Source organism: Mustelus asterias, chromosome 2 (assembly GCF_964213995.1).
Source record: "Mustelus asterias chromosome 2, sMusAst1.hap1.1, whole genome shotgun sequence".
In the NCBI taxonomy this organism is placed as follows: Eukaryota; Metazoa; Chordata; class Chondrichthyes; order Carcharhiniformes; family Triakidae; genus Mustelus; species Mustelus asterias.
The window spans coordinates 79,589,570-79,609,167 of record NC_135802.1 but is presented as its reverse complement, the minus strand read 5'-3'; the positions used below and the strand labels follow the sequence as shown (position 1 = coordinate 79,609,167).

Below are 19,598 nucleotides of genomic sequence, written 5' to 3'. Positions count from 1 at the left end.
TAAAATATGCTGATATGAATACTAAATCCTGTATCATTACAACAATCTTCCACGGGTAGCAATTCCAATTGTAGTCCACAAAGTTCACAGAATGTGGAAACATATCGACTGAATCTACTGTCAACATATTGTTGTTTCTCTGACAATATCTGTGCTCCATTTCCACATTTAATCATTTATTTAAAATTATTAGCTTCTGAATGCTAACTTTATACAGTAAAGACCCAGGAATTTCACTGGAAGGACGATACATGAAACCAATGAATTGCATCCAGATAATAGTACCGAAATGTTCAGTGAAATTTGATGGACAATAAAAATAAAATCTCATTACCTAGGACTCAAAACTGTCATTATTATAAAACTGTGTTGGGAAACCAGACTTTCCCATGAGCCCATAAAGTTTCAATGACCTGTCCAAAGAATGAGAGCACCAAAAGAACCCTGCTTCATAGAAAAATTCTTAACACTTATGACAGCACATTTTTTACACTACTCTCAACAAGCAGTACCAGCATATGTAACATCTGTTTTAACTAATCAGAACACTCCAGGAACTTTGCTTATACCCACAGACACAGCACTTCAGATATTCCTACACACTCCAGTACTGCTGCGCTTTGAGTTGTCACCTTTACGTTTATCAAAGGCAGATACAACTGAGTCTGGTCTTCTTACTAAAACATTTTAAACATGCTTTTCAAACAAAATCTGGCATTTTTAAATTCTGATGTGAACTGTATAATACTTCATTTGTACAAAATGCCTTGGGTCGAATTTCCACCCAATAACCTCCAAAGACATCCCTGCAACTTTTAAACAAAACTGGATTAAATATCTGAGTAAGAAGTCTCACAACACCAGGTTAAAGTCCAACAGGTTTATTTGGTAGCAAATACCATTTGTTTGAATTATATATTATATATTGGTATTTGCTACCAAATAAACCTGTTGGACTTTAACCTGGTGTTGTGAGACTTCTTACTATGCTTACCCCAGTCCAACGCCGGCATCTCCACATCTTAAATATCTGAAGCAGGGGAGAAAAGGACATATTTTACACAGAGGGTCGTGGGGGCCTGGAATGTGTTGCCGGGCAAGGTGGTGGAGGCGGACACACTGGGAACGTTAAAGACTTATCTAGACAGCTATATGAACGGAGTGGGAATGGAGGGATACAAAAGAGTGGTCTAGTTTGGACCAGGGAGCGGCGCGGGCTAATTGTTCTTTGTTTCTCGTTTCAAGGCTTCATTCTATGATCATCTTGCTGGTGCCAGTACAGAGCGAGACTGCGGATAGTTGGGAACCTGTCTCGGGGGCAGGGAATTCAGATGGTGTTTGTAAAGCAGAAGTGGAAAAGAATGGGGTTGGGAAGCATTTTCTGATCAGGGCCAGTGTGATCTCCTGGACTCGTTTCGATCGCCACAGGGGGTCGGAGAGGAATTTCCCAGATTTCTTTTCCCCATATTGGCCCTGGGGTTTTCACTCTGGGTTTTCGCCTCTCCCTGGAGATCACATGGTCTGGAATGGGGGGGTGGGGGTGAGTTAATAGGTTGTGATGAACAAAGCATCGTAGCTGTGAGGGACAGCTCGGTGGATAGGATATTAGGATGTAGATAGGCTGGAAAATTGGGCGGGGATCCTGGATTCAGGATTCAATCCTGGACCGGGGAGCGGCGCGGGCTTGGAGGGCCGAAGGGCCTGTTCCTGTGCTGTATTGTTCTTTGTTCTTGTTAAAACAAGGCCATGTGGAAAGAATAGGACAGCAAAATGAATTTTGGGCTGCTCTAGAAAAGGATTAGCCCAGACCTGATGGGCCAAATGACTTCCTTTTATACTGCATTGGTTCTAATTATTCTGCTAATCAAAGATCATATATTTTTACCATTAGCCAGTGGTGTTGCTGGCATCCAGGGACAGAGTATTATCAGATATCAAATGATGGTAATGGCCTCTAAATCATACCTGTGAATACAAATTGGTAGACTTGTGTAGGTTCCAAAAGGATTCGAAACATGCAGATTTGGAAGCTTTGTAGCAGATAAACTTGCAGGAGTAAATAGCCTATAGTTGATCATGGAACATCTCCACTGATATCCATCAGATCATAATGTCAGAGCAATCTATCAACAATCCTTGACCAGCAGTCCTAATGAAATTCTTACTAATACAGTCTCATCTTGCTACACTGTGCAAGTAGTAACAAATCCTTGCAAGTTGCATTATATGGTGCTCAATCCACTCCATACAACAAATTACCCCCAACTTGATTACCAAAGAACCCAAGGTTATAAATTTATACCTGTTCCATGTTTATGGTGTGGAGATGCCGACGTTGGACTGGGGTAAGCACAGTAAGAAGTCTCACAACACCAGGTTAAAGTCCAACAGATTCATTTGGTAGCAAATACCATACGCTTTCGGAGCACAGCTCCTTCGTCAGATGGAGTGGATATCTGTTCTCAAACAGTGCAAACAGACACAGAAATCAAATTACAGAATACGGATTAGAATGCAAATCTCTACAGCCAGCCAGGTCTTAAATGTACAGATAATGTGGGTGGAGGGAGCATTCAACACAGGTTAAAGAGATGTGTATTGTCTCCAGACAGAACAGCTAGTGAAATTCTGCAAGTCCAGGAGGCAAGCTGTGGGGGTTACTGATGTGACATAAATCCAACATCCCGGTTTAGGCCGTCCTCATGTGTGCGGAACTTGGCTATCAGTTTCTGCTCAGCGACTCTGCGCTGTCGTGTGTCGTGAAGGCCGCCTTGGAGAACGCTTACCTGAACTTCCTGGACTTGCAGAATTTCACTAGCTGTTCTGTCTGGAGACAATACACATCTCTTTAACCTGTGTTGAATGCTCCCTCCACCCACATTGTCTGTACATTTAAGACCTGGCTGGCTGTAGAGATTTGCATTCTAATCAGTATTCTGTAATTTGATTTCTGTGTCTGTTTGCACTGTTTGAGAGCAGATATCCACTCCATCTGACGAAGGAGCTGTGCTCCGAAAGCTTATGGTATTTGCTACCAAATAAACCTGTTGGACTTTAACCTGGTGTTGTGAGACTTCTTACTGTCCATGTTTATGGAGCAGAGAACCAGATCGATATGGCATAACCATTAAGTGGGCTATAATAAAAATCTGAGCCTACTATATACAAATAAGCCATTTCCATCAAACATTTAAAATCAACAATGCTCTCCCTACCATCCCACCCCCTTTGTGTTTCTTGACATATGCTCTGATCTTCTGCATTCTCATCTTTTGTTTGGTTTGCTGCACCACGTAAGGGCGGCACAGTGGCTAGCACTGCTGCTTCACAGCGCCAGGGACCCGAGTTCAATTCCCAGCTTGGGTCACTGTCTGTGTGGAGTCTGCACACACTCCCCGTGTCTCCGCGAGTTTCCTCCGGGTGCTCCGGTTTCCTCCCCCAGTCCAAAGGTGTGCTGGTTAGGTGCATTGGCCATGCTAAATTCTTCCTCAGTGTATCCACAGAGGCACCAGGTTGTGGCAACTAGGGGCTTTTCACAGTAACTTCATTGCAGTGTTAATGTAAGCCTACTTGTGACACTAATAAATAAACTTTAAACTTATGGTCACTGCTTTTTTCAAGCAATTACTGCACCTGTTGACCCACAATGTTATCCTGTTTCAACTTTTTTAAATTTCTTGGGCCAAAAGCCTGCTTCCTCACTAACCCGTTTACACAATACAAATATGGCAATGCATAACCAATTAAGAAGCAATTTTCTATTTCTCTGGGACAGGGCTGCTCAAATCACCCAGCCAAGTTTTCCTTGGACCCAAGCTCTCAAATGAAGCACGGGATGAGATATTGAGATCATCGGCTGAATTTGGTTCAATGTCCAATGACCACAAGTTGCACAGTATTGCTTTAATAAGGACAAGTTAATTCTGAAAGTTACCCTTACTGATTTACAACTACTGAATAAGGTAAACTATTATATTATAGGATGTGAACCTCTTAAGAATGTACCATATATTTCTGCGAAAAGTATTAACTGGTGACACTGGTTACCATTTAAATAGAAAACAGATGGAAAAGGTTTTGTTTCTATTACCAAAATAAAGATCTAAAAGTGTAGAGAGTTTGTGAACTTCTTTATAGTTAGGGTAGAGGTTATCTATTCAGGTTACTGTTGCTTCCTGTATGTGCAGTGAAATTGCCAGTCAGACATCAGCACTGGGAATGTCACATAATTGCAGTTACTGCACAAAGTAACTCTAAGGAACCTCTGACATGGTCTTTTTTTGCCAGACAGATTCAAGAAAATGTCAAAAACATCACCAGGAATTATTCATTGCATTAATGAACCTGATTAAATAATTTGACTCAGCAGATGGCAGGTGGAGTTTAGTCTAGACAAATGCAAGGTGATGCGTTTTGGAGGATCAAATTTAGGTCTAAATCATACTGTAAATGGCAGAATCCTTAGAATTAACATGCAGAAGGATCTGGGTGTGCAGGTCCATAGCTAAAAGTGGCAACGCAAGTGGCCAAAGTGATTAAGAAAGCATATGGCATGCTGGTCTTCATCGGCCGAAGCATCGAGTGCAAGAGTTGGGAAATCATGTTGCAGCTATATAAAACTTCGGATAGGCCGTATTTGGAGTATTGCATGCACTTCTGGTCGCCAGTCTACCAGAAGAACGTGGAAGCTTTGGAAAGAATGCAAAGAAGATTCACCAGGTTGTTACCTGGTCTAGAGTGTGTTGACTATGAAGAGAGGATGAATAAACTAGGATTATTTTCACTGGAAAGACAGAGGCTGAGGGAAGACCTGATAGAAGTCTACAATATGACGTGAGGCATACACAAGGTGGATAGTCAAAGGCTTTTTCGCAGGGTAGAAATATCAATTACAAGGGAGCACAAGTTCAAGGTGAAAGGGGGAAAGCTTAAGGGAGATATGGGGGGGGGGGGAAGTTTTTCCACACAGAATGGTGGGTGCCTGGAATGCACTGCCAAAGGAGGTGGTGGAAGCAAGCAACATTAAAAAGATATCTGGATGGGTACATGAATAGGGAGGGAAGAGGGATATAAACCAAGTCAAGAAGGTTTTTTTGTAGTTTAGTTAGGTCATCATAATCAGCACGGGCTTGGAGGGCCAATTCCTGTGCTGTATTTTTCTTTGTTCTGAATCACAAGGTTCTGGGGATTGTGCTCCGAAGATTTGGATATCCAAGACACTTCATCACAATTGTGCAACACAAGATTGTATAACTGTCCAAAATACGAGTTCTGAAACGAATACCATCAAAATTTGAATCAAAGTCAAGCAAGGCTGTGTGGTAGTCATCATACAATTTACAATCCATCGGACTGCAGTTATTCATCTCAAAGATCAAATGACCTCTCTTTTCAGTATTAAATACATCTAGGTGGAAAACTTCTTAACCGCAGTCTCCTCCTACTGACTACCATAAATATACATGATCTACAGTTTGTAGATAACTGCAGCTTCGTTGCCCACTTTGCACAAAATCTGCAAGCTATTCTTGACCTCTTCAGTTCTACATACAAGAAACTCAGCCTATCCTTGAATGGGGGCAAAACAGAACTCATAACCCACACCTGGTCAGCAAAATATTTAATCTCCCATATATGTTGATGGAAACTCTTGAATATGTTGAGCACATCCCCTATCTTTGCAGCCACCTATTTCAAATGGCTACTACTGATGAGATCCAATAACTGATCAGCTGCCTCAACTCAGCCTTCTACAAACTACAGTAGCAAGTGTTCCATAACAAAGACATCCTCAAGTCAACGAAAGTCCTAGCATACAGATGAATTATTGTCACCACACTCCTGTACTGCAATGAGACACAGTTTGGGCATTAACAGTACATAGGAACACTAGAGAAATTCAACTAGAAAAGCCTCCACTACATCCTCCAGATTCATTGGGAGCACAGTTGAAAAAACATTCATGTCCTTCTTGAAGTCAGCTTCACAAGCATGCAGCCAAACGCCTGCAAAATCAACTTTGATGGACTTGACATTGGGTCCAGATAACTGAAAACCATCTTCCCTACCAGTCCTGTTTTCATAACTTGCAATATTCCAAAGGAGAATAAAGAAAATGCTTTAAAAAATACTCTGATGCTCTCCTTGAAACCCGACAGCATTTGACATCAGCACCTGGGAGGATCGTGCTGCCAATCATTCAGAATGGTGACAACGTGCCCATAAAGCTGCATCACGCTTTGTGTCTCAATGTCTTAATGACGAGGCAGTGTGATGGCAGAGAGGGAAAGGAAACAAGTCCTGCACTCCGAAATCCCATTGCCTTGTGGAACATCTTGTCCCATGTGCCCAAAGATCTGTGGGTCAAAGATTGGCCTATTCAGTCACAGGAAGGCCCATCGCAGAAACATGCGATGTAGATGTTAAGCGTCAATTAGTAGACATTAAGCGTCAATTAGTAGACATTAAGCGTCAATTAGACTTCCACTCTTTACTGTTGTTGACCAAGCCAAACATTCTCGTAATTCACCTTGCCCTAGCCCAACCACAACACCCCCCCCCCATTCCTCACTAGCTTTTTGCCCAGTCTGAGCTCATATCCAATGGATTCACTTCCTTCTCCTTGATCCTAATTCCCATTAAACTTCTGACCAATCTCCACTTTGGCTGACATTTTGAAAAGTCACTATTCTCCTCCCTTTCAAAACCATCATTGTTACTCTCTCAACAAAAATTCTCTAAACCTCTGTTCATTGCCATCTCATATCCAACTCTCCTTTACTCTCAAATGTTCTGCTGCCCTCAGATTTGTGCACAGCTCTCCTGACACCCCATCAGAATCCCTCTAAAGAGATTTGAACGCCCACACCATCACCAATATAACCAAGTCACAAACTGCATGTACTTTGAGAATGAATTATCTCTCCTCACCCAACCGAATATTCGTTTTTGATATGGTGGAACAGACCAGCTCAGTCCTAATTTTTTCCCGTTATCCTGTTCAGAAGGATTGCTTTAACTTTGTTCAACTCTTTGCTACTCTATCAAAGCCAGGCCATTTCTACAGTGGTTCCCATTTGCAACAGGACACCCCCCCCCCCCCCCCCCCCCCCCATGGCAACAAAGCCATACTGGGTAACACATATACACTGACATTACCAGCTACCTGTCCATCATTTGCTGTCAATCTACTCAAGAGTCACAGATAAGCTGCAATTTCTTCTGGTTAAATATTGGCAAGACTGAAGTAATCACCTTTGGCCCCAGCCAAAGATTCAATAAGTTCATTTCTAATTCCACTAGCTCCCCACCCTCCCCAGTCAATGACTTAGGCTGAACCAGGTTGTTATTCTGACAACTTATTCAACCTCAGCTGAATTTTGACTCAATATTGCTGTAACAAAGACTACTTATTTCTGTGTAATAATTCCTAATCACCAATTAGGTAAATAACTGGAACGTTTATTTACATATAACTACAATAGTGGACTGCAGTCTTATGGCTGCCAGTCAGCCTAGAAGGTTCTGGTGGAGGGGTGATCCCCACCCCGCCCCCCGCTCCCCAATTGGTTCCTGGGTCATGTGACCCATATTCTGCAGATCGATCCTTAAAGGGACATTCACCACATTAATGTTAATACTCAATTTAAACAGTACAATATAATTAAAGTATTTAGTACATTAGTCAATTGTAAATTAAATCCTTCAAATGGTTTCATTTCTGGAGTGGTGTAATTCCACTGTTTGGGGCACTTGCACAGGATTGCTGTCCGCTGAAACGACAATAAAAGGTGTCTCTTCAGGCACAGGCAGTTCAGTTCTGAATGTTCCCATGGACATAATGGTTGTGCCTGCCACAGGATGACCAGGTACTTCAGTGCTTGGATAGTCAACAATATTCCCAGATGGCAATATAGCTCTGATTGCAATACTAACTGCTGGAGCAACTTTCACTCTCTCAAATGGTCTATAAGTTTCCAGGATCTTTCCTTCTATGTGTGAGGCGGCATATTAAATTGAAGGCTTGGGTCCCACACGTGCTCAGAAGGATAACCTTTCGCTTCCCCTCCTCCTCTACTCCATTGGCCTGAAAATGGTAACCCAAACATTCAAAGTCTAATCCTCCAAAGAGCCATCAAAAGGGACTATCTGTCCGAATATGGGCATTTCTGCAAACAATGCTCTTCCTCCACTTGAATTGAACTTCAACATGAGTTCATATTCATGATCTTGGGTCCACTTTTTTTCTTTTATCCTTATCACCCATGTAATAATTCCTGTTTATCAGTTAGATAAATAACAACAGCAACTTTTGTTTACATATAACTATAATACAGAAGCTTGAAGCCGCATGGCTGTCAATCAGCTTTCGAGGAAGTTCTGGTACAGAAACCCAAGCTCACCAGGCTGATTCCCCATTTTACTCCCAGATTGGTTCCCTGGGTCATGTGACCCTGACTCTGCAGATGGATCCTTTAAGGGACAATCGCCACACTCTGTACAGCATTGTTCACCTTCACCCTCATCTCAGCCCCGCCTTCGTTGATAACCTCAACCATGCCTTTGTCACCTCCAGCCTGCAGGAATTCCAAATCTCATCTAGTAAGGCTAAACCAAGTCCTGCTAATCTGTCATTCCATTCTCCTATTAATTTATATTAGCTCACAACCTACCTATGTTTCCAATCTAAAATTGTCAGTTTCATATAAAAATCTTGTCACGGTCTTGTCCTTCCCTATCTCTGCAACATTCTCCAGCCCTACATCCATCCCACAACTCTCCATTGCTTGGACTCAGGCCTTTATGCACTTCTCCCTTCATTTTATCAAATCATCTGAAGTTGTGCTTTCAATTGCCTTGACTCGACATTCTTAAATTCCCTCCCTAAACCCCAAACCTCTCGTTTCTATCTGTTTTAAGGCTCTCCTTGAAACCCACCTCTGACTAAGCATTTGGTCACTTCTTTCATTATCTTTGGCTGTGCAGCCATTATCACAATGGTGTTTGTGGGTGCTTACCATGTACACACTGACTGCTGTATTTCCAAGATTACAACAGTGACTACAGCTCAAAAGTACTTAACTGTAAAGCTCTTTGGGGCATCCCAAGGACATTATTAAAGGCACCATTTAATATAAATCTTGCATTGTGTTCACCTTGTTGCTCAGTGGGAAACACTCTCACCTCTGAGTCACAAGATTGCAGGTTTAAGTCCCACTCCAAGAGCTGAGCACAAAAACCAAGGCTCATACTCAAGTATATTATTAAGCAACAGCGTTGTTTTTGGAGATGCCATCTTTCAGATGAGATGTTACACTGAGTTCCTTCCCCTACCACACCCCACAATCCTGCCCTCTCAAGTAGATGAAAAAGATCCCATGCAACTATTTTGGATCAAGGGAATTATCCCCGGTATCCTGTCCACTATTTCTGCATCAACAGTATCATAAACATAGGTTAACTAACTACTCATTGTCGAATTGTTGTTTATAGTAGCTAGTTGTGCATAAATTGGCTGCTACTTTTCCTACATGCACACAATGACACTTCAACATAGTATTTAATTGGTTATAAAGTACTGAGACATTTTGTAGTCGGGAAAGCTATTACATAAAATGCAAGTTTTTCTTTTTCTACTTTTTACTTCTATTTTGATCTGTAGCTTATCAGTGTTACGGGGCCATATAAATGCAAGTTATTGGGAATCATGCGAGAAGCTTTAAAATATGAAATTAAAAAGTTGTGTACAATTAGTAACTTAGTGCAGGTAAACGTTTAAGTCGAGGGCAGATTTCAGACACATATTTGTTAATTTGCGCAGATGTTACTCGAAACTGAAGATAGGGTAGTTCAGGCACGCTTTTATCCTTCGCACGTCTGGGGTTTCCTTTTTGGTTCACTTCCGGTCGCACTGCCATCAGACTTCTTGTTTTATGAACTCTCAGTAACTACAGTGGGTTTAAATGTGATTTCAACACTGCTGTTTCAGTTTGTTTTTGTAGGAGCTAGTGCAGTTGCTACGTTACGCACTCCAGATTGTATGAGCTCAACGCCTCAAGCAGCGAACACTGGTTGTTACTTTTTGTTACTTTTCCTGCAAGGAACCATCCATTCATGTGCTCCTTTAAAGAATGCAGAGAAAAACAAGAACGCATCCATATATTCGTATTTGCAAGCACGAAAAATTATGTTTTAGCCACGCGTCAACGGGTACGTTCAATACATTTCAGGGAATGATTTACAAAGGCACAACCAATAAGTAAATCATATCCCGAGCGGGCTGCATTTTCCTGTAACATTGCAAATCAGGATTGCTGTCTCCTATCCATATTAGGGTCTTGTGCATTGCCATTTAAAACATTCTACAACATATATGCAACGTGATTTCCGTGTAGATCTGACTGTCACTTCTGTCGTTGATGAAATAGACAAACTGAAAAAAAGGTTCACTTCAATACTGCATTGAAAATAATCCTTTGGAGCATTTACATCAACCTGACAGCATCTGTACATAAATCTAATGTAATTCAGATTTTTTTAATCCGAAAATAACTTCACGCACCTGGTTAAAAAGACATCATAGTTAAAATTAGTCTGCATTTTTAAGAAACTGTACGTCAATTATATTTCTGAAACTTTATAGGTTTATTTGTTAAGGTGCCATAGCATGCAGCGTTATTGCAACACATTAATGATTCACTTACTTTGATAGGAGCAGTGCTAAACATAACTTTCCTCTTGGTTGGAATATTATCTTCATCGGACAATCCTGTTACTTCTGTACATTCCACAATTGGTTCATAATTATTTTCATCGCTATCCAGTTGCTCCTCTGAGTCCTCATAAGTGTGCTCCCAACCAGCATCATCTCCTGACTCCACGCTGCAGCCCTCAGGCCCCACATTTTGAACTTTAGATTCTGTTTTGGGATAGTCCTTCCCGTTGGTTTTGTCAGCTGATCGACTTATGGCGGGAGTCCCAGAGTGTTCAGTTGTACTTTCCTCCGAGGAATTTTCACTTGCTGTTGAACCTTCCTTACACGAAGCTCTTCCACCTGCAACAGAACTGTGTTTTAAAAGATCGGAGACAACATTAGCTTGCTTCATGTCCAAACCAATGTTTGTCTGTTTCCCCAAGTTATCAGCATGGTGGTCTACATCGTCACGGACCCCAGCTTTAACATGCCTTACGTCCACCGCACTGCTCTGGTGAAGAGAAACGTCTGTTTTTACAGTCTCAGGTGAAAATGTCGCATGGCTGGCATTGTTTTGCTGATTTTCACGAGCCCCAGGTAAACCTACAGCATCTTGGTTTACAAAATAGATCCCATGTTGGCATTGGATAGAGGGTGTTTTACAATCCGGCTGTTGCTCATCGTTCAGCTGTTCAGTTGTTTTGGACGAGCTGTAGAGCCCGCTTTCGCCCGGTACCAGGTTTTGCTGCTCGGTGTTTTCGAAGACGGCACTGAGCTGGCTGACGGTGGGAGATACGGTCTCCGTCCTGGGGCTGCTGCTGTCCAAGGACTCAGTGCTGCCTCGGTGGGAGCGGGGCCCATCGAGCCCCTGCAGCTCGTCCAGGAGCTGGTCCTGGGAGCCCTTCCTCTCCCTTTTGGGGGAGCTCTGGTGGGAAAGGGCGGCCGCCGCCGCCTCCCGGCTACTCTGCTCGAAGAGCTTGCGGGTCTCCGAAAATTTGGAGTAGGTCGACGGCCCGTCCCGGCTGCTGTCGATGCGACTCGTCCGATCGGCCAGCTTGACCCGCGGGCCGGCTGCCACCTCGGCCACATCCCGGGCTCGGACCCTCCGATTCGGGGACGAGGAAGCCCCGCGGCTGCCTTTACTGCGGGTCGGAGCCCCGGTGTCCTCTCCGGGTCCCATGCCCATCTGCATGAACAGCATGTTCTTGATCCGGTTAACATTGGAGCCGTATTTTCTTCCTCGGCTTTGCTGCTGCTGCTGCGGGTTCTCGCAGCCTTCCCTCGCCTTCCCATCGCCTCCAGTGGCGGTGGCCGCCACCCCCGCGCTGCCGGCGCCTTTATTGAAGGTGCTTTTGAGAGCCTGGAACTCGGTCCTGTAAGCGTTGCGATGCGGCGAGGCGCTGCGGAGGGTCGATCTCTCTCCTGAAGCCTCGGTCTTCATCATGTTTTACCGGCGGCGGCAGCCGATGATGGGGACGTGTGAAAAACGGTTCCCCGCCTCCCGGCTGCTTCCTCCAAATAAATGCTCCACTCGGGCTCTCACTCGGCCACTGTCATGCCGGGAGGAGGAGAAGCCCGGAGGCGCTACGGGACAGGTGCCCATGAACCCAAAGCGCAGCAGCAGCTGCCCGCGAACATGCCGGCGGTAGGCGAGTGGCGGCCCGGCCCCGGGCTCAGAGCGGCTGCCCGGCTCGCTCGCTCGCTCCCTCTCGCGCTCTCCCTGGCTCGCTCGCGCCCGCAGCCGTTACTCCCGCCGCCCCTCGCGCCGCCTCCCACTGAAGCACAACGGCCGCCCGGCCACCTCGCGCCGCCAGCACGTCATCGCGTCACCGCACGTCAGGCCAGCGGAGACCGCGAGGACACAAGCGTGGGCAGTGAGGGTGCACCATCCCCCAAAGCAGCAATGCTCAGCCTGCGGTGCTGAGCCCAGCGCTGTCAGCCCGCGATGCTCAGCCCAGCCCTGTCAGCCTGTCCTGCAACCTTACCCTCTGTAAGAAATGCTGGAGTTAGTCGCTGCTTCACATCTGTGGCGAGTGGCAGTCATGTTTCGAACCTCCTCGTCGGTATCTTGACAGATACTGAACATCCCCAGTGTTTCTGATTTGCAACAATTGCATTTTCGTTTTTGGTTTTCTTTGCTTTTCCCCACGAGAGTCCAAAGATGTGCGAGTTAGGTTGATTGGCCACAGTAATTGACCCTTCGTGTCAGGGGATTAGCAGGGTCAATATGTAGGGGATAGGGCCTGGGTGGAATTGTGGTCGGGGCAAGCTCGATGGGCCGAATGGCCTCCTTCTGCACTGTAGTGATTCAATGATTCTATGAAAGCTGCCAACATTTGGCATCACGGTGTTTCAGTCCAGTAACAGGCCATTCAACCCATGAAGTCGGCACTTGTGTTTTTATCCACATGAGCAACCTAGTATAATGCTCGGAGCAGACAATGATCCGAAAGGGTGACATCAATTATAAGGCTATGGAGTTGTTTCTTGTCAGAAATAGATTATAGGAATTTGTACCAAATATGTGGTTGCTCCTATAAATATCAAATAAACATATTAAAAGTTTTACATATTTTCGTATTAGTCCTGAAAACAAATTGTATTAAATATGTCACCGTTTTTGAGTTTCAATGCCTTGAGTATATCGATGGTAAAAACGAGTAGATTGTTATTAATCCCAATTTATGCACAATGATTTCCTTTTGATGTGGAACTTTTTATTTTCCATGGTATGTTTAATTTTATTTAACCAAATTCAGTCTATAATTGTATTTTTAAGTAGAAAGACAATGTACAGCTTCTCCGCCAAAAAAGGTATTTTAATAGAAACGAAGAATTTGCATTTGCAAAGTAACTTTCACATCTTTGGTATAGCGCAAGTGCTTCACAACCAATAAGGAACGCATTCCTGAAGTGTCGTTAACTGTTATAGCGGGACATGTCTCCGACAGCAATATAGATCATAGAGATCATAGAAACCCTACAGTGCAGAAGCAGGCCATTCGGCCCATCGAGTCTGCACCGACCACAATCCCACCCAGGCCCTACCCCCACATATTTTACCCGCTAATCCCTCTAACCTACGCATCCCAGGACTCTAAGGGGCAATTTTTTTTTTTTTTTTTTTTTTTTAACCTGGCCAATCAACCTAACCCGCACATCTTTGGACTGTGGGAGGAAACCGGAGCACCCGGAGGAAACCCACGCAGACACGAGGAGAATGTGCAAACTCCACACAGACAGTGACCCGAGCCGGGAATCGAACCCGGGACCCTGGAGCTGTGAAGCAGCAGTGCTAACCACTGTGCTACCGTGCCGCCCCCGGTAGCATATAGCAGTGAGATAAGTCACCAAAATATAGCAGTGAGATAAGTCACCAAAAACCCTGTTTTCAATAAATTGTTTCAGAGAGTTATTATTTTGTCCAGGACACCCCCTCTGCATCTAAGAGGGAAGCAGAGTGTCACATTTCATCCAAAAGGCAGACCTTGCTGAGTTCTGCACTTTCTGGGTACGGCACTGAAGGGTTAGTCAAGATAATGTGCTTGGACTGGTGCTTCAAACCCGCTGCCCTCTGACCCAGAAGCAATTACTTAAAATAAAATTACAATAGGTTTAATACATTTATAACTTAATGTATTCCACCTCGTATTACACTATCTTCTAGCCACAAAGTGTTAAATGTAGCAATGAGCTATTCTGTCTGTACTGCTTGTGAAGACAAACATAATTTCATTACCTTGTCCAAGTATGAGTGCAGGCTAAAACAAACTAGCAGAAATGTTTTTCACTTTTTAACTCGTCTTTTTCTAATGATATTCTGTGCTTATGAAGGATGGTTGATGGGTACCCATTTTTTGCCCTGTGACAACATCAACTGTACACAATCCAGGTCTCATGAAATCTCAAATAAGTACCTCTCTTGCAGAGATTGGTGAAATTCCCACAGGAAAATTATCAATTATGTTTTAATGTTAAGTGAAGTTCAGATAACAGATATAGATTATGCAGACATTTTTACAAAGACGAGTTCCCTGTCAGTTAATGTGGTCCATTTGGAGTTAGTGCACGAACATATGTTCAATAAGGTACCTTTGGAGTCCTTTAGCTTTGCTTATGTACTGAGAGGTTTTCCAGAATTTTGGGGGTAAGGGCAGGGGGTGGAAAGTACAAATGTACTGTTTGACTATGATCTTGTTGATTGGGATTGGAATTTTAAACTGTTTTCATTTATCCTAAAAACAAATATAAGCTCCAGTGCATCATCTCTCCCTGAGTAGCACTTGCTTTCAGTTTTTGTGACTCCTCTTTTAGAGATTACACTGTATGCTCAAATTTTCAGGGTTCGAGTGGTTGGTTTCACAACAGCTTTGACATAAATCTGTCAGTTGCTCGCTTTTTAATCCTCATGGCCTGGGATAAAATATGGTGCAAGGACATCTTACAAAGGAGCAAAATAACAAAGTTTATAGCATTTGAATAAAATTAATTTGAAAACATTGCTCAGTTTAGATACTCAAAGCAAAATGCTGTCATTTATATAATACATTCCCAATTATTTCTAACAATAAATAACCTAAAGAGTAATGTTTAAAATATCACACTGATAGGAGTTGTACCAGCTGTTCCAAAACCAATTTAATCACAGCAGTATATGCAATTCAGTATTATTTTGAGTTAATCCATGACTTATAGATAGCTGTGATAAAACATGGAGGTAGACAACATATTTGGGATATCTTGTGGATAAAGCTGGTGGAATACAGATCAGGAAGGCTTAGGTGTGAAAACAGGTGATGGAAAAGATAATCCTGAGGACAAAAAAAGGAGGTGGAAAGGATACATCAATGATTTAATTGACAAGAAAAAATCATGAATGAATGATGTTTATATAATGGTTTTAACATAGAAAAATATTCCAAGATATTTCACAAACGCACCTGAAGAAAATGGACGCTGAGCCCAAAAAAGGAAATATTAGGAGGGATGAGCAAAAGCAAGCCAAAAATCTTTAGCGATAGTGCTAAAGGGGAAGGGTTATGTGGAGAGGCTTATGGAGGGAGTAGAGCTTAGGTAGCTGAAGGTACAGCTACGAGTGGTGGGGCAAAGGTCAGATGAGTAGCAAATACAAGAGGCTGGAGTCAGAGGAACAGAATTTAAAACTGGAGGAATGTTTGCAGATCTTGGAAGGATTTAAAGACAAGGATAATAATTTCAAACTTGAGGTGTTGGCAGCACAGGTATCAACAGAGTTCAGCAAAAACAGGTGATAGGCAAGCAATTCTTGGTGTCATAAGATACAGGCAGGAGAGACTTGGATGAGCTGAAGTTTACTAAAAGTGGAGGATGGGAGTTCCATGAGGAGAGAATAGAATTTTTGTGTCGAGACTTAACTTAAGACAATGGCTGGAAGGTGGACGGAGTCAATGGTGATGGTACAGCGTGTGTCGTGGAGGCCAAATACAATATCTTCAATTTTCCTAAAATTTATTCGTAGAAATCTGTAACTCATCCATGATGACAGAGAGGGATCAGGAGAGGAAATGGAAAGTTAGAGTTGGATGTTGTTAGTAAACTGACCTCATCAGTTTATTAAGAGGCAGCAAGTATATGAGGAATAAAAGAGAATGGTTACAGTCATACCCAGCACAAAGGAAAATGGTTGTGGTTGGTGGAGACCAAGTAAGTGGAAAATAACATTCACACTAGACAAGTGCCAGGCAATAGCTCTCTCCAACAAATGCAAGTCTAACCATTTCCTTTTGACATTCAAAGACATTACCATTGCTGAATCCCCCACCATTAACATCTTACCATTGATCAGAATCTTAACTGGACTAGCCACATAAATAATGGGGCCTTAAGGAAACATTTGAGACTGTGAATTCTGTGGCTAGTAACTCACCTCCTGACTCCCTCAAAGCTTGTCTGCCATCAACAAGACACAAGTCAGGAGTGTGATGGAATACTCCCCACTTGCCTGATGAATGCAGCTCAAACAAACACTCCAGAGTGAGGAAGCTTAACACCAGCCAGGACAAAGCAGCCTACTTTGTTGGCATCCATGCCACCACATTAACCATCCACTCCCTCGACCACTGGTGCACAGTGGCAGCAGTGTACACCACAAAAAACATGGATTGAAATAACTCGCAAACTACCTTTAAAGTCTGTGACCTCTATCATCTAGAAAGACAAGGCAGCAGATGCTTGGGAACACCAACACTTACAGACTCTCCTCCAAGCCACACAATATCCTGACTTGGAATGGTCCCCTCATGTGGATGCTCTAGTTAATAAAGCCCACCAATGCCTCTATTTTCAGAAGACTAAGGATATTTGGCATGTCCACTACAACTCTCAACAACCTCCACAGATGCACCATAGAAAGCATTCTTTCAGCTTGTATCACAGCTTGGTATGGCTCCTGCTCTGCCCAAGACCGCAAGAAACTGAAGGGTCGTGGAGGAAGCCTAGTCCATCACTCAAATCAGCCTCCCATCTATTGACACCACTGTCTACACTTCCCACTGCCTCGGCAAAGCAGCCAGCATAATCAAGGACCCCATGCACCCTGGACATTCTCTCTTCCACCTTCTTCGGTCAGAAAAAACATACAAAAGTCTGACACCATGTACCAACTGACTCAAGAATAGCTTCTTCCCTGCTGCCATCAGACTTTTGAAATAGACATATCTCGCATTAAGTGTGATCTTTCTCTACACCCTAGCTATGACTGTAACACTACATTCTGCACTCTCTCCTTTCCTTCTCTATGAACGGTATACTTTGTCTGTATTGTGCACAAGAAACAATACTTTTCACTGTATACTAATACATATGATAATAATAAATCAAATCAAAACTGGAATTTCTTTCCTAACAGCACTATGGCTGTAATTACACCACATGAACAGCAACTATTCAAGGAGGTGGCTCACCACCTTCGCAAACGGAAATTAAGGATGAGCAACAAATATTGGCCTTGTCAATGATGTTTACATCCCATTGACAAATTTTAAAAACACCACCACATTGAGTAAGAAACAAAACTATTGCTGGAAATGCTCAGACTATGATCAGATATGTAAGAGTGGAACCAAATAGAACATTCCACAAAACTGGACTTTGGAATACAACTTTTGGAGAAGTTGCCATTGACTTTGCCAAAGGCTGCTCAGGGTGAGGAGGTCAGAAAGAATATTTTTCACCATCATAGTTGGTGAATTCAGGTTTGGCCTCTTAATAATTAACTACTCTTCATTTTAAGTCCTTGTTGTCGGTGATTTGGGAATTCAACACATTTACAGTGCCAACCATAGCTGGGTGGCACAGTGGGGCTGCAGGGTGGCACAATGGTGAGCACTGCTGTCTCACAGCGCAAGAGACCCGGGTTTATTCCCGGCTTGGGTCACTCTCTGTGCAGAGTCTGCATGTTCTCCCCGTGTCTGCGTGGGTTTCCTCCGGGTGTTCCAATTTCCTCCCATAGTCCAAAGATGTGTTGGTTAGGTGGATTGGCCATGCTAAATTCTCCCTCAGTCTACCCAAACAGGCGCTGGAATGTGGCAACTAGGGGATTTTCACAGTAACTTTATCGCAGTGTTAATGTAAGCCTACTGGTGACACTAATAAATAAACTTTAAATCTGCAGGGCCTAGCACATTCTTTCTGTTGGCTTGTGTCATGCAACATATTAAATACCTCATTTGGACTGTGGGCTAAGACTCAATAAAATGCATTTCCATAGTCCCCTGCTTGTAATTCAAATTCACATTATTATTAGTTTAGAGATCACATCACAAAAATCAGAGTTCCCACCTTCAAAAAGTAAGCATTTTGCAGAAATTGCATGACAACTCACAGAGTAATGATGTAATTTTAAACTCCTTATATGACCAATCAAGACTGATACATTTGTCACTTCTGCAAAATCAGCCAATCACAATCTCTGTACAACAAAACAATTGAAACTATGAAATAAAAACAGAAAATTCTGGAAATACTCAGCAGGTCTGGCAGCATCTCTAGGGAGAAACTCAAAGTTAAAATTTCAGGCCTGCAAAACAATGGCTTGTTGTATATACATTGTTGAGGGAGCCAAAAGGAATATAATTCTCTTTTTGGACTTCTGTTTGACAAACTTCCTCATTAGTGTTCATCAGTGTAAATTAACTGGAACAAGACGTACTAAGATAGAACCATAGAGTGCAGAAGAAGTCCTTTGGCCCATCGAGTCCGCAACGACACATTAGAAACACCCAAACTCCCACCTAATTCCATCTGCCAGCACTTGGCCCATGGCCCTGAGTGTTATGATGTGCCAAGTGCTCATCCAGATACTTTTTGAAGGATGTGAGGCAACCCGTCTCTACCACCCTCCCAGGCAGCGCATTCCAGACCATCACCACACTCTGGGTAAAAAAGCTTTTCCTCCCATTCCCCCTAAACCTCCTGCCCCTCACCTTGAACCTATGTCCCCTCGTAACTGATCCTTCAACTAAGGGGAACAGCTGCTCCTTATCCACTCAGTCCATGTCCCTCATAATCTTGTACACCTTGATCAGGTCGTCCCTCAATCTTCTCTGCTCCAACGAAAACAACCCAAGCCTATGCCACCTCTCTCAGTGACTTGAATGTTCCATCCCAGGCAGCATCTTGGTGAATCTCCTCTGCACCTCCTCCAGTGCAATCATATCATTCCGATAGTGTGGCGACCAGAACTGCACATAGTACTTTAGCTATGGCCCCACTAAAGTTCTATACAACTCTAACATGACTTCCTTGCTTTCTACTTTTGTAATCAATGCCTCGATTGATAAAGGCAAGTATCCCATATGCCTTTTTCACCACCCTACCAACATGCCCTTCCACTTTCAGAGATCTGTGGACAAACACGCCAAGGTTC

At 43.2% G+C, this 19,598-nt stretch overlaps 1 protein-coding gene across 20 annotated transcripts in view; it reads right to left on the bottom strand.

The window, feature by feature from the left end:
* ppp1r9a (protein phosphatase 1, regulatory subunit 9A) overlaps positions 1-12,502 on the bottom strand; it is a 343,843-nt gene extending 331,341 nt beyond the window's left edge. For 15 of the 20 annotated variants that reach the window (XM_078237700.1, XM_078237709.1, XM_078237778.1 and 12 more), the window contains exon 1: positions 10,704-12,470. In XM_078237700.1, the coding sequence (XP_078093826.1) occupies positions 10,704-12,137 (1,434 nt within the window). In that variant the 5' untranslated portion in view covers positions 12,138-12,470. Of the gene's footprint in view, positions 1-10,703 lie in introns of all 20 variants that reach the window. The other 5 variants (XM_078237727.1, XM_078237812.1, XM_078237770.1 and 2 more) reach the window with 3 other exon arrangements.
* Between the last annotated feature and the right edge of the window lie 7,096 nt (positions 12,503-19,598).